This window comes from Kwoniella mangroviensis, chromosome 3, assembly GCF_000507465.2.
Source record: "Kwoniella mangroviensis CBS 8507 chromosome 3, whole genome shotgun sequence".
Classification (NCBI taxonomy): Eukaryota; Fungi; Basidiomycota; class Tremellomycetes; order Tremellales; family Cryptococcaceae; genus Kwoniella; species Kwoniella mangrovensis.
Window position 1 is genome coordinate 1,865,312 of NC_088829.1, and position 12,991 is coordinate 1,878,302.

Consider the following 12,991-nt stretch of genomic DNA (forward strand, 5'->3'; position numbering starts at 1 on the left):
AAGACAAAGTAACATACATATCCATCAACGGATAATACGATAATACGTTCAGCCCAATCTTCATCCTGACGCACGGCGGCTTCAACCCTCCACGACTCGAGCTGCACAACCGCACAACGACATCACGAAACAAATCACCTCCGTCTCCATATCCAATTCAATCAAAGCTACCGCAAAACTCACCTGGCAGCTTAGTCTACCCTGTTCCTCCCTTCCTTTACAAATCACACAATAATCGACTACAAGTACACTACGACCGGCAACGAATCCTTTCTGATATCGATTAGTACAGAAGAACAATACAACTCATTCACCATCCGTTGAATGATAATTCCCGCAAAGTCGACGATCGAAAACATCGTAAATTCAGACAAAGAGAAATCTGTAATTCGCGTAATCACATCTCACGACAGACAATAGACGACAGACTCATCCAAATCACTTCCTCTCGGTGTTGTACAACTTTGGTCCTACTAGGCGGAATGATTCATCTATCATCCTTGTTGTAGCTCAATATCCACTCGGGGACAACTCGCCTACCCTAAACTCAAAAAATACGCTAAAGCCACTCAATACCATTTGTCATCACCAACCAAACGAAAGATATCAACTTTTTACACAGTCAAAATGTCTTCAATCGCATCTCCACCACCTCCACAAACACCTTACACCCCTTCACCACTCACCGCATCCACCTCAACTACCGCTTCCGAACATCGATATACTCCCGCTTCACCCATGCCATCACCAGCAGCTGGACCCAGCAGTGCCAGTGGGTCTTCAAAATGGAAGAGCGTCTTCAAGATTGGACGTACAGGCGCGAGCATAGGCAAAGGAAAGGAAAATAGAACTGCTTTATCTGTAGAAGCGGAGACAATTCATTTGGGCGAGCCTTTACCTCTCCCTAGCAACACAGCTTCTTCCTTCCCACCCCGCGTACCTCAGATACGTTCTCATACCGATCCATATCCACCTACTCATTCTGGTAATCTCATCGAAGAAGTAAATTCGATTGTCAGTAAAATTCCTTCGCAGGATATCGACCATAGCGGTGCAGTATCAAATGATAGCTTCCACGTAAATTTGGTAGATTCAAACGTGAATACACCTACATCAGAAGAACAGAGTCGACCTTTCTCATCGGTAACGAACGATTCTGGATTCACAGCGGACAACTCTTCTAGATCATCCGGTTCTCGCAATCATGCTATCACCACACCCTTCGGTAATCCCAATTCTGCCTCCCCAGTGAAACCCCCTAGTCACGGAGTAGGACTGGGTGGGTTCAAATCGCGTTTTTTCTCTGCCCCACATCCACACCCAATAGATACTGACAGTCCAAACGCGAAGGGCAAATTATCAAAATCAGATAAATATAAAGGATTAGGTAAAGAGAATGGGACAGCTACTCAAATGTATGGGCATAAGAAATCAGTTGGATCATCTAGTATATCGTCCTCGAATAACGGTAGATCACCTTCAACTTCCACATCCCCTAAGACACCCAATAAGAACAATACGTCGAAACGCGATACTTCAAGTGGATTTACCACTCCGTCCGATTCTAGTGGATTGACACCTAGTAAATCTGGATCAGCAACGGCACGTTTCCTAAGGAGAGTGGTTTCGGCACCTAATACGAAAGCACTTTTCTCACCTAATAATCTATTTCAAAACGCCCCCGATGTCCCACCTCTACCTACCAGTAACAATACAAAACAACAGCAACAACAGCAACAACCGATATCGCCTGTTGTGGTTGTGGGAAATGGTGAGATAGATTTAACATCCTCACCGCCTAGCGAACAGTATACAGCAGCAAGTCCTTTCACGACTCCAACCACAATCGCGAACGCGACAAATGGGATCAGCCTGACACCTTCAGTACATCAAGGAGGATTATCAGCGACTGGAACGAGATCGGCCAGAGCTCATACGACGTCCGCTGCTCAATCCAAGAACATAAGGGAATCGCAAGCTCAATTGGGAGCTGGTGGTAGTCCAGGTAGTCCGGGTGAAGCTCATCATAAGCAGGTGTTCAGAAGGACGTATAGTAGCAATTCCATCAAAACCAGATCGGTAAGTATTCGCTTCCACAACCTCATCTCAAAACAATCCACGCTGAATGATAAACTTTTGATATACGTGTTCAGGTGGAAGTTACTCCCTCTTCGTTTCAGAAGATCAAATTGTTAGGTAAAGGAGATGTAGGAAAAGTGTATTTGGTAAGAGAGAAGAAGACCGATAAATTATTCGCTATGAAAGGTGAGTGAATACAACCTCTCAGCTACTCTCATAGTTACTAAATGGTTGTTAGTGACGAGCGAGCTGAGCTGATCCGGTATCATTTCCTTCTTTTGTTCTACTTTGATAGTATTATCGAAAAAAGAAATGATCAAGCGAAATAAGATTAAAAGGGCATTAGCAGAACAGGAAATATTAGCTACGGCGAATCATCCATTCATCGTCACGCTATTCCACTCTTTTCAATCTCAAGATTACCTTTTCTTCGTTCTTGATGTAAGCTATCCGTCTCTTTCCCGTTCTGCAATACAAGCAGGAGGGTTTGAAGCTTACCTGAGATTATTTTATTTAGTATTGTATGGGAGGGGAGTTCTTCCGTGCGCTCCAGACTAGACCTGGGAAATGTCTGTCCGAAGAACATGCCAAGTTCTATGCTGCTGAAGTGACGGCTGCTTTGGAGTATCTGCATCTGAATGGGTATATCTATAGGGATCTGAAACCTGAGAGTGAGTGGGGTCGTCCACAACCGTTTATCCTCAAGTCAACTGCACCAATACATGGATACGAGGGATACTCTTAGGATTTTATGGTAAAAAGCTGATTCCGTCTGTCTTTATTAGACATACTGCTGCATCAATCCGGTCATATCATGTTATCAGATTTCGACTTGTCCAAGCAGTCGGGAGAAGCTGGTGGTGCACCTGCGGGTATCAAGCACGGTGGTCCTAACGGCGTGAGCTACAACGTTCACGATCTTCAGGAGAACGAGAGTCGCAGCTGACGTGTCAACATTGCAGATGATATTGGTGGATACTAGATCGTGTATCGCCGACTTTAGGACTAACTCATTTGTAGGAACAGAAGGTACATTAGCTTTATCGCGTCTACTCGTCCATTAGACATAGCTGACCATTCCATATTGAATTTCAGAATACATCGCCCCGGAAGTGATCAAGGGTCATTCACACTCTTCGGCTGTAGATTGGTGGACATTAGGTATTTTGGTTTATGAGATGATCGTGAGTCTGCTAAGCCTTCACTGCAATTGCGCTAGTGACTTGAGCTGACATACTTGGCACCGTAGTTCGCTACTACACCTTTCAAAGGCCCTGATAGAAATGCGACATTCGCAAATGTGATGAAAAATGATGTTTGGTATCCCGAGAATCCAGCTGTCACAAGGTGAGCGTGACTCTCAACTTGTAGTAATCGTTTACTTCGCTGTGCTGATCACGGGCATGGACGCCTTAGCTTCTGTAAATCGTTCATTCGAAAATTACTCATAAAAGATGAAAACAAAAGGTTAGGGTCAAGCTCAGGTGCGAGTGAAGTGAAATCGCATAAATGGTTTGGGTCGGTCAATTGGGGTTTGTTAAGGAATATGACTCCTCCTGTGAGCTTGCTCAAACGCTGTTTACGGGATGTCATCATAAGCTGACTCAATGCATGTACAGATCATTCCCGCCGAATCAAATGGTATTGATGCTATAAACTTTAGGACGTTGAGGGAAAGCAAGAGTGTGGACTTTGATAGGGATGACGGGGTGAGTGGCTTCTACCTGATCATACTCCTCCTACACTTCTTCTCCTGTTGATATGCACTCTGACCTGGTTCCGCTTTTTCAGGACGTCATTCATGCCAAAGCCGGTAATCCATCCGTGTTAGGTAATTCCACACCGGGTATGTTGACTCCTAAGGAAATCACTATCAACGCCGAGACGCCCTCGTCAAGCATCAGTGGCGGTGGAGGTGGAGGAGGTAACAACACGAATGGCGGTGGTGCGGGTGGAAACTCGAGGGATAAAGAAAAGAACCCATTTGAAGAGTTCAGTAGTGTTACGAGACATGTTGGGGAGTGGTAATGAGATTCTTGTGTTCCTTTCGTTGTGATACCTTGGTTTCTTTTCTGTGCTTCCTCTCTTTCGGTGGTATTGATGATGTTCGTCAGTTGTTTTATGGACAGTGAGGAATTGTCGTTTTATCTTTCTTGAATGGAGATAGGCCAAATAGTTGACTTCGTATACAAATTGATCCAAATGTTGTTTATATTGTACTCTGAATCTTTTTCGTAGTTGTTTATATATCTAGATACAGTACATCATTGTCCTCAAGATAGCATGAAAGAAATGAATTTATTCATTTGTCTCTGGCGGACACATTTGACTTGGGTTGTGTCATCGTCAAGCATCACAGCAGATCTTTTGTCCCTTCGTACAGGTATGTCACAACACGATCCAATATACTGTGAGGTATCCTACCAAATCTCAGTCGATATAATGCATATCTCATGATTCCAATATACATATACGTGAATAACTACACATGCAGAACCAAACCTCTTCTAATCTGTTTAGGAACTTCCAAACCAGGTATTTCCACTCTAGGAGCATTGAGTATCCCAACTTGACCTAAAACATATTCCTCAGACCACCAATCATAATCGCTTCTCCATGAATCAGCATTCAACCAATTCGTCTTGTTGGGTACCAAATGTACAGCTCCAAAGGCATTATGTCGATTTCCATAACATGTGAAATCTATTTTATGTTCGCCTTTCTCTACTTGACCGAGCTCAAAGGCGTAAGGTTCATGAACTAATAAAGCGGATCGTTTATTGTCGATATTGACTGAGACGGCCGGTCCAGCAAAATGAGCTACTCTAATAGCAAGTTTATCCTTATCCATTCCTTCTTGTGGGGATTGAGAAGGTGGAGATTTGAAAGTACAATGATAAGTTAAATTACCGGAGTAAAATGGTAATCCCTGTCTTGTTATGTCACCAAATTCGACTTGATCCAAATTGAGCGGAACGATCGTCGTTGTCCTACCTCTAACTTCCACACCAAAATCACCAAGCAAATAGACTCTCTCCAAGTTCGTTAACATTCCATAATCGTATTCCAATTCCAACGAATGTTTACCAGCTGATAGAGAGGGGAAAGGTATCGTTTTAATTGATTTATCTACCCACCAACCGTTGGGAGTCAAGTCGATAGGCGTGGAATCTAGATAGGCGTTTACTTTATCTGGAGATTCGATTGCCAACGAACTAGATTGAACATCGATCTTGGAATTGATAGTAAACCTCAATTTGAGTTTACCAATGGCTTGTCGTTTCGATTGAGGGATGGTATACGGTTGACGGAATTTCGCTCCTTTGAGGAATAAACCTAAACGTCTTCTCATGAGTTGATCAACTGCTAAGACTTCCTCGGGACCTTGCCAGGGCTCGTCATTCCATTTGTAGTCGCAGTAATCAAGTAAGAGAGTATTTGGTTCTTCCAATGACACTGATTGGAGTTTGACCTAAAACATTTCTCCTGACAATCAGCAAGTACCTCAAGAAGTCATGGGATCCCAAATCCAACTCACATCGGCAACTTGCTTGTAATGTCTTCTGAGAACCGTTTGGTCTCTAGCATTGGGACCGGCCTTTCCTGGCTTGAGGCGGAGGACGACACTCTCACAGCCGTCGAACCAGTATTTGAAGGTAGTTCGACCGTTGGCTTGTTCAGTCTTTACTTCCCATGAAGACCCATTAAAAGTTTCAAGAGCCTTTTGAAAACGTCAGCGATTGACCGACATTGCCAGTGTGATAAAGACGAACTCACTTCCACTGCCCATTCTCCTGTAATGTTCAGTACAACAGGACATGGCTCCTTCCTATCTGTGTTACAGATAAATACATATCGTTCGTTCCCATCCTGTCTCATTTGGTAGAACAAAGAATCCGCTCGATTGCCCTGGGCTCGATAAAGCGTGGTATCGCTAACGATCATATCCAGATCTCGGTGGGGGTACAGCGCAGAGAGGATCTGAGCTTTTGACCAAGGTAGAATGACCGCCTTGTTGATTTCGAGAGGGAACGGTGGGGTTTGTGCGTCGACAAGAGTAGGCGCTATACCAGTAATAATGACTTTACCACCTTTCTCTGCGAACTTCTGTAATCTTGCTAGCGTGGTGGATCGGATTGTACGTAAATTCGGTACGATGACAGCTTCGTAATTACATTGACCGACGGGTAGGGTTTCACCAATAGAATTGATATCAGTTTGGCCGGGGAAGAGAGATTCAGAGATGAAATCGAAATCGATATGACCTTTGAGTAACCATTCAGTCAATTCTGCAAATGCCTTTTCCCTATATTCTAATTCTTCTGAATTTTGATCCTTAGGTCCAAAGCATAACCAATAACTTTCGATTGGGTGGATGACCGCCACTCTAGTCAAAGGTCTACCTCTGGTTAGAGCAGAGTTGACACGGGCGAAATGATCTTCAATCGATTTGTATTCTGTCCACCAAGGTGATTGATAACCTATACATCCAGGGTAGTCCCGCTTCGCCTCTCCCTCCATCGTTGACCAGAACAGGTGGTGTACCCTCAATGTGACTCCTAAAGCGGCTTGCCAATCTCCTTGACCCTTGTGACCTTCAAAAGTGAATTGCCACCCCGTCACACCGTACAGTTCACTCATCAGACCCGAACGACCATATTGACGTGAGACAGAGGCGGCCTGTTTGGCAGTATTGAGTTCCTTCTTATCACATAGCATGTCGATACCTGGGAATTGCATCTCGCGATAACATCGCATGCACTCTCCGTTCTGCGCAGCTTGAGAGGCAAGTGTCGGCTCCTACCAATGAGATCAAAAACAATACATTAGTCTACTAGTACAGCCAGGTGAAGGAAGCCGGACTTACCCCGTTGAGATGACCAGTACAATACAAGTTATTCTTCGCACACCATTTGGCCAACACACCCATATAATTCGATGCAAACAATTCACAAACATGATCTAAGAATTGGTATTTGGCAATATTGGCATCCTGGTTTACTGGGTCCCAAATTAAATAAGGTAATATTTCCAAGAGATCACCTCCTTTAGCTTGCTTGAAGGAATTGACGATATTTCTTGTCCAGGGTAAAAAAACATCTTGAAGTTTCTCTGCTACGCTCAGAGTTGACATGGGACAGATTTGAGGCTCGTCAGTGAACATGGATGGAATCGATTTACCGAATTCGTCACCGACATGTTTCTTGTATACTTCATGAGTGAGTTCGACGAATCGTTTGGTCATATCTTCGCTGAGGAGATCCGTATACGTCTGATCACCGAAGAACCCACTATCGGGGAGAGGTTCGGCATAGGCATACCATACCCTCTCACCTGATTGGATATCATCAGACGAAGAGATACGACGGGATGACGCTAGACGACCGTTATCTAATTTGATGGCGTAGGTGGCTAGGAGATCACCGAGTTCACTTCGCATCGGAGCGGCGTTGGCGATGGGGAAAGAGCTACGAAGTGATCACTTCAGCACGATCTTACGAAATTGATTCCTTGAAGATATCAGACTCACGGCTTGGTATAACCAATCTCTTCACCATATGCCCAAGGTGTAAACAGAAGATGCTGATGCCTCAATTCCGGATGTCCCTCTAAAACTTTTCCACCAGCAAAACCACTTGGCCATCTATTAACTAGGTCAACAACTGTTCTCTATACGGATACGGAGTACGACTTGAACTCACCTATCCTCATCATAAAGAAAGGCATACATCCCCTTCTTTTTAGCAGTCTCGACACACCCTTCGACAATATCCATAAACTCCTCTCCCATATAAGGAATGTCCAATCCTACTCTCGTATGCATATGAAACCCTCCCATACCCATCTCCTCGAACATATCGATCTGCTCAAGGGTAGATTTCTTCTCCTGTTTGGTGACCCATCCCCAGAATGGAGCACCGCGGTACTCCCTTGGAGGATCTTGGAAAGTATCCAGAGAGAAGGGTCTCTTGGACGTAGGGTAGCTGAGCGGATTCTGTACAGTCATCGTAACTGGCTGATTCGTTCTGACTGAAAGACAGCGTAGCAGCGATTGTCTTTATACAGTCATACTAAAAATATCAATCTTCAGAATCTTGTCATGCTTAAGTCAATCGGTGGTCCGGTTCAATCATAAGATCACGAGATGGATACGGTCTAACCCGATGAGCAATATCCACCCGTACCATACTTTCGGTTGAATGTGATGCCGCCACCATGCAGGGATCGGTGGAGGTTGTCTGTCGTTGAGATGAGGAGCCAGTCCGAAGTATCGGGAGCAATGTAGGAGCTCGGGCTGCGGTGCTACAAAAGTAAAAATTCGATGTGGGATTCAGAACAGGATGATGCAGGAATGCTCAAATAGTGAAAACAGGTGAAAAAACGCTGGAACCAGCCATCGGCCATGACCGATCACGCACCGGCCCACTGGTCGCTCGGCTAGCAGTTCAACGAAATATGCATGAATACATGCTCATTGTTGCTATGACTTCAATACTGTGATAACCCAAAAAATCACCCATGCACCCCCAGATTATGCCTTAGAGGCAGCGCCTTCACCTCTTTGCAACCTTTGCCATTCTACCAAAGCGTGCATGGCGAGAGCTTGACCGTAAGGCATCGAAGTGATCGCGATGTCCTTGTAGAATTGGAGAGAGTGTCCCATACCAGTACCGAAACTGACGTTGGCAACCTCACCATCCGGTTGTATTTGAGCGATCACACCGGCCAGTCCGGTATCAGCACATTGTCGGTATATAGGGTCAGAGATGAGTCCTCTGCAATCATCATCATCATTTAGCCGACTTAGTGTTTGATGTGAAGGAAGGGGGATGACTCACTGTCTTATACCCATATATATACCTGCAACTACACCGGCAGCGGCACTAGTCTCCACGTAGGAAGTAGGATCGACGATGAGAGTATGCCATAGGCCAGTCCTTGGATCTTGAGATCGTACAAAGGCATCCACCTGTCTTCGCCATATCGATACCAAATGTCTGTAGATTGGGTCGGTGGGTGGAAGCTTGTCACCCAGGATATCAAGGAACATAGGGATGGATACGGTGATCCAACAATTACCACGAGCCCAAAGACCTTTAGCGAAATTATGACCTCCATTAGTCTCTGCACCACCTTTACCTCCTTCAAGCTTCTCAGGTGTAAATTGCCATCCATGGTACCATAATCCCGAAACAGTATCGGCAAGGTATTTGATGTGGATCAAGAATTGATATTTCGCTTCGTCGATATAATGAGGTCGGTTGAGTAAGATACCAATCTTGGCAAGAGGGATAACGGACATCATGAGTGTATCGTCCCACAGGTTGTTCTCGTGCATATTGACGTATGTCACTAAGTTACAATATTAGCGAGAACTCAAAAAGGCGCTATGAATAGAAGGGTTCAATTTTACTCACTGTGTTGGAAACCACCTTCTTCCGTTCTTGGCAGACCATTCATGATCCATTCAGCCCACTCATCGATCCATCCATTCCATTTAGGGTCTTTCGTTCGTCCATCTTCAACGAAACATGCGAGGGAGTAGAAGGGAGACATGGTGTTGATGTTTTTTGGTGCACCTTTACCGTCAGTCCTCTTCCACTGCGTCTCGAACCAGTCAAGAGCGACCTTTAGCGATTTCTGGGCACCAGGGGAGGAAGGGTCAAGGGCTGAGTGCTAGAGCAAGCATCGACATCAGCAGAGAGTTTGAGACAGCTATCGCTAGGTGGTCCTACTCACATGACATAAGGCGGTAAGAGCGATACCGTGGGTCCACTCCCACGAGAAGACGGTGGGGTGTTCCCATCCTTTTGTGTCTACCAGTGTATCATCGTGGACTGTCACGTTTCTGTCAGCTCATGCCAGTCTTCAAGGAGCATCACACTCACGTTTCAACAAGAATCTACCACTCTGATCTTTGATATGGAGAAGCCCATCTGTCAACAGCGAGATGAGATCTGCGGATTTTTCTTGAGTCAGGGAGAGCGGGGCGATGGTGTCGGCCATGTTGACTGAAATGAATTGGTGCGCTGAGGTAGCAGAAGCAGTTGTACAAGTTCTGTGTTGTATGGATATAGCAGCAATCGCATTAATTGAATTGCAGAGATTTATCCAGCTATGCGCTGGACTTTGTGATGTAGTGAAACTTAGATAAGAGATGGGTTGTTATCCGGCTCGGGACAATGAAGAAGATGAACGCGGTATGAACTTGCGCCGAACCTACATCCAGAGAGATATCACGTTGAAATGGCGTGGGGTAGATAGATGAGTAGATGAGGTATTTACGTGACCTGCAGAGGAAGAAGAAGAGAAGTTTGTGATACATCTGGAGAAGGTCAACCCTGAATGGTGTCTTTGGGTCACCACCGGGCCGTTTGTTCGGCCCGCGGGAACTCCACGCTAATCTCTCAGGTATCGGTTTAACAAACTGTCCATCCCTCTCATTCTGAGGGTCTATTAATGATTGTGTCATCTCTTTCTGATGCTTGGTCAACATCCTCCTTCGCTCGACGACATGCACATGAAAGTTTGAGCAGAACACAGAATTGGAGACACTAAGGAATACGTAACCTGAGCTGAATCAGATGTAGCGCAGTCAGACATGAGAGCTATATAAAGGTAGCATGGATTTTCTGAACAGCTAACCCTCCTGTCGAATATACTTACTATATCTGAGCTTACGCAAAGTGTCGAATATCGATAAGGACGATAAAGGTTTTGCTGAGCATATCGAACAGCCAGTCGTTCAAGAACCTCAAAATCTCGAGGCGGGGAAGAAGAAACGAAATGCTAATAGGCAGCTGGACGAGGCGGCCGATCTCCTCAGAGAGAACGGCGGTCATGTTGAATATACCGTAGAGGATCGTAAACGCGTGTACTGAGGATGGTCGATATCTACGTGTGCATCCCTATGTGTATAGTGAGTGGGCACCTTTGCTGGGAGCCATTCTCAATGTCAAGGTCTAATCGAAATCTTGGCCTCGAATAGGTATATCTCGTTCAACAGCTCGATAAAGGAACTGTAGCCCAAGCGGCAGTATTCGACCTGAAGGAATCTACCGGTTTAGTTGGCTCTCAATACAGTTGGTTATCATCTTGCGTATATCTAGCTCAATTATGCTGTCAACCGCTTTCTTCCTACGCCTTGGTTGTGTTCCCAGGTACGTACCCTCAAAACCTCGTCTGCTCCACGAGCTGACATCTTGGGATGCCTACGCAGTCAAATATTGGGTGTTATTCAATTTCACTGCCTGGTCAATCGTGACCATCTGCACAGCAGCCGCTACGAATTTCACAGGACTCATTATAGCCAGGATCCTACTAGGTGGATTCGAAGCTACCATTCTCCCATCTTTCGTCTTGATCACTCAGATGTGGTGGACAAGGAGAGAACAATCTTACCGCACGATTGCTTATCAAATTGCCAACTCTGCCGCTGCCATCTTTGGTCCCCTCATCGCGTTTGGTGTGGGTCATGTCAGCTCAAGCATACAACCTTATCAAGGTATATTCTTATGTATGGGTGCAATCTCCCTTGCAGGAGTTCCTGTCGTAAGCCTTCTTTCCTTCATACATAGTTTTCTAAACGACTTCTGACTGTCTATTGATTACTCAGGTATGGTATCTTTTACCAAATTCACCTACCAATGCCAAATTCCTACGTAAAGGAGATGATCGATTGATCGCCTTAGACCGATTGAGAGAAAACAACACAGGTACCAAATCCTCGACCTGGAAATGGAGTCAGGTGTGGGAGACCTACCGAGATCCAAAGACATACATGTGGGCAGCGATGTATCTTTGTACTTCCACTCCTAGTGGTGGTTTCGGTGCATTCAGTGGACTGATCACAAAAGGTTTTGGATTCGATTCTTTCGAGGTGAGTCCTTTTTATCAAGAACCCTTTTTTGGAGAAAGCCAGATACTGATGTAGTCCGGTACGGATAGAGTATCTTAATGCAAATTCCTACCGGATTCATCGGTATCTTCACCTTGTTGATTGCTATTTACTGTACCAATCGATGGAAGACCCGATGGGCAGTTATCGCCATTGTCACGCTCTTCCCCATAGCTGGTGCTTCAGCGATGGTCAAGGTTCCGAGGTCTCAATCTGGCGCTTTGTTGGCTTCGTATTACGTAGCATCATACCCTTTGGCTGGCATCCGTGAGTCTTGTCTACACATTTCGGGATTTGTGGTATTAACATGAACTTCTTAGAACCACTACTCTACTCGTGGGCCAACTTAAACCAAGCTGGAACAACAAAACGAGTTGTCGTCTTCGCTACTATGTTTGTCTTCCAATGTGCCGGTGAGTCTTGCCTACCACAGCATTCTCATTGGATCGAACGTTTGCTCATTCCCTCTTGCGTTAACAGGTAACGTCATTGGTCCACAAGGTACGTATACCTAATACTCTATAAAATCTTCAGCTAATCGCCACAATGACCCATAGTCTACCTTGAAAAGGAATCACCTATATATTCAACAGGTCTCTACGTCGACATAGGCTGCTGGGTAGTCCTCGTCCTGCTAGTCATAAGAATGCGAGTGTACCTAGGAGCGCTCAACAAGAAACAAGCCGCACGAAGAGCCGCAATGGGTTTACCGGAGAGCTTACAGGACATGTCAATTATGACGAACGAAGAGGCCGCTGCTTACAAAGTCGAATTGACCGAACATGTGAAAGCCAATGGATTGGATGAAGCGAAATTGTACGAAAATGCATTTGAGGACATGACTGATTACGAGTACGTATATCACACTTCTTTGTCTTTTCATACGCTTTCGACCCAGCTATGAGCTGTGAAAATGAAGTCAAACGGGCTAATGGGTTTATGATGATTAGAAATCCCGCTTTCATCTATGTTTTGTAAAAAACGAATGACGAGCACCAACGGGAAGATGATATA

The 12,991-nt window shown here is 45.1% G+C and overlaps 4 protein-coding genes across 4 annotated transcripts; 2 read left to right on the plus strand and 2 right to left on the minus strand.

Moving 5' to 3' along the window:
* Positions 1-627: 627 nt before the first annotated feature.
* Positions 628-4,107, plus strand: I203_108521 (uncharacterized protein; the record flags this gene model as incomplete). The annotated part of the gene is made up of 11 exons (XM_019148691.1): positions 628-2,079; positions 2,154-2,265; positions 2,375-2,520; positions 2,597-2,750; positions 2,865-2,977; positions 3,042-3,108; positions 3,175-3,263; positions 3,329-3,426; positions 3,496-3,637; positions 3,699-3,788; positions 3,871-4,107. The coding sequence occupies 11 exons, from the start codon at positions 628-630 to the stop codon at positions 4,105-4,107; spliced, it is 2,700 nt and encodes an 899-aa protein (XP_019002274.1).
* Positions 4,108-4,561: 454 nt separating this feature from the next.
* I203_108522 (uncharacterized protein) lies at positions 4,562-8,086 on the minus strand (the record flags this gene model as incomplete). Its single annotated transcript, XM_019148692.1, has 6 exons — positions 4,562-5,551; positions 5,618-5,800; positions 5,857-6,879; positions 6,947-7,547; positions 7,610-7,723; positions 7,782-8,086. 6 exons carry the CDS (start codon positions 8,084-8,086, stop codon positions 4,562-4,564), a joined length of 3,216 nt encoding a protein of 1,071 aa, XP_019002275.1.
* A 525-nt stretch (positions 8,087-8,611) lies between these two features.
* I203_108523 (uncharacterized protein) lies at positions 8,612-10,086 on the minus strand (the record flags this gene model as incomplete). The annotated part of the gene is made up of 5 exons (XM_019148693.1): positions 8,612-8,855; positions 8,919-9,432; positions 9,498-9,756; positions 9,820-9,917; positions 9,969-10,086. 5 exons carry the CDS (start codon positions 10,084-10,086, stop codon positions 8,612-8,614), a joined length of 1,233 nt encoding a protein of 410 aa, XP_019002276.1.
* An 877-nt stretch (positions 10,087-10,963) lies between these two features.
* Positions 10,964-12,955, plus strand: I203_108524 (uncharacterized protein; the record flags this gene model as incomplete). Its single annotated transcript, XM_019148694.2, has 9 exons — positions 10,964-10,999; positions 11,069-11,240; positions 11,300-11,631; positions 11,696-11,959; positions 12,028-12,244; positions 12,298-12,390; positions 12,458-12,478; positions 12,535-12,829; positions 12,928-12,955. 9 exons carry the CDS (start codon positions 10,964-10,966, stop codon positions 12,953-12,955), a joined length of 1,458 nt encoding a protein of 485 aa, XP_019002277.2.
* Between the last annotated feature and the right edge of the window lie 36 nt (positions 12,956-12,991).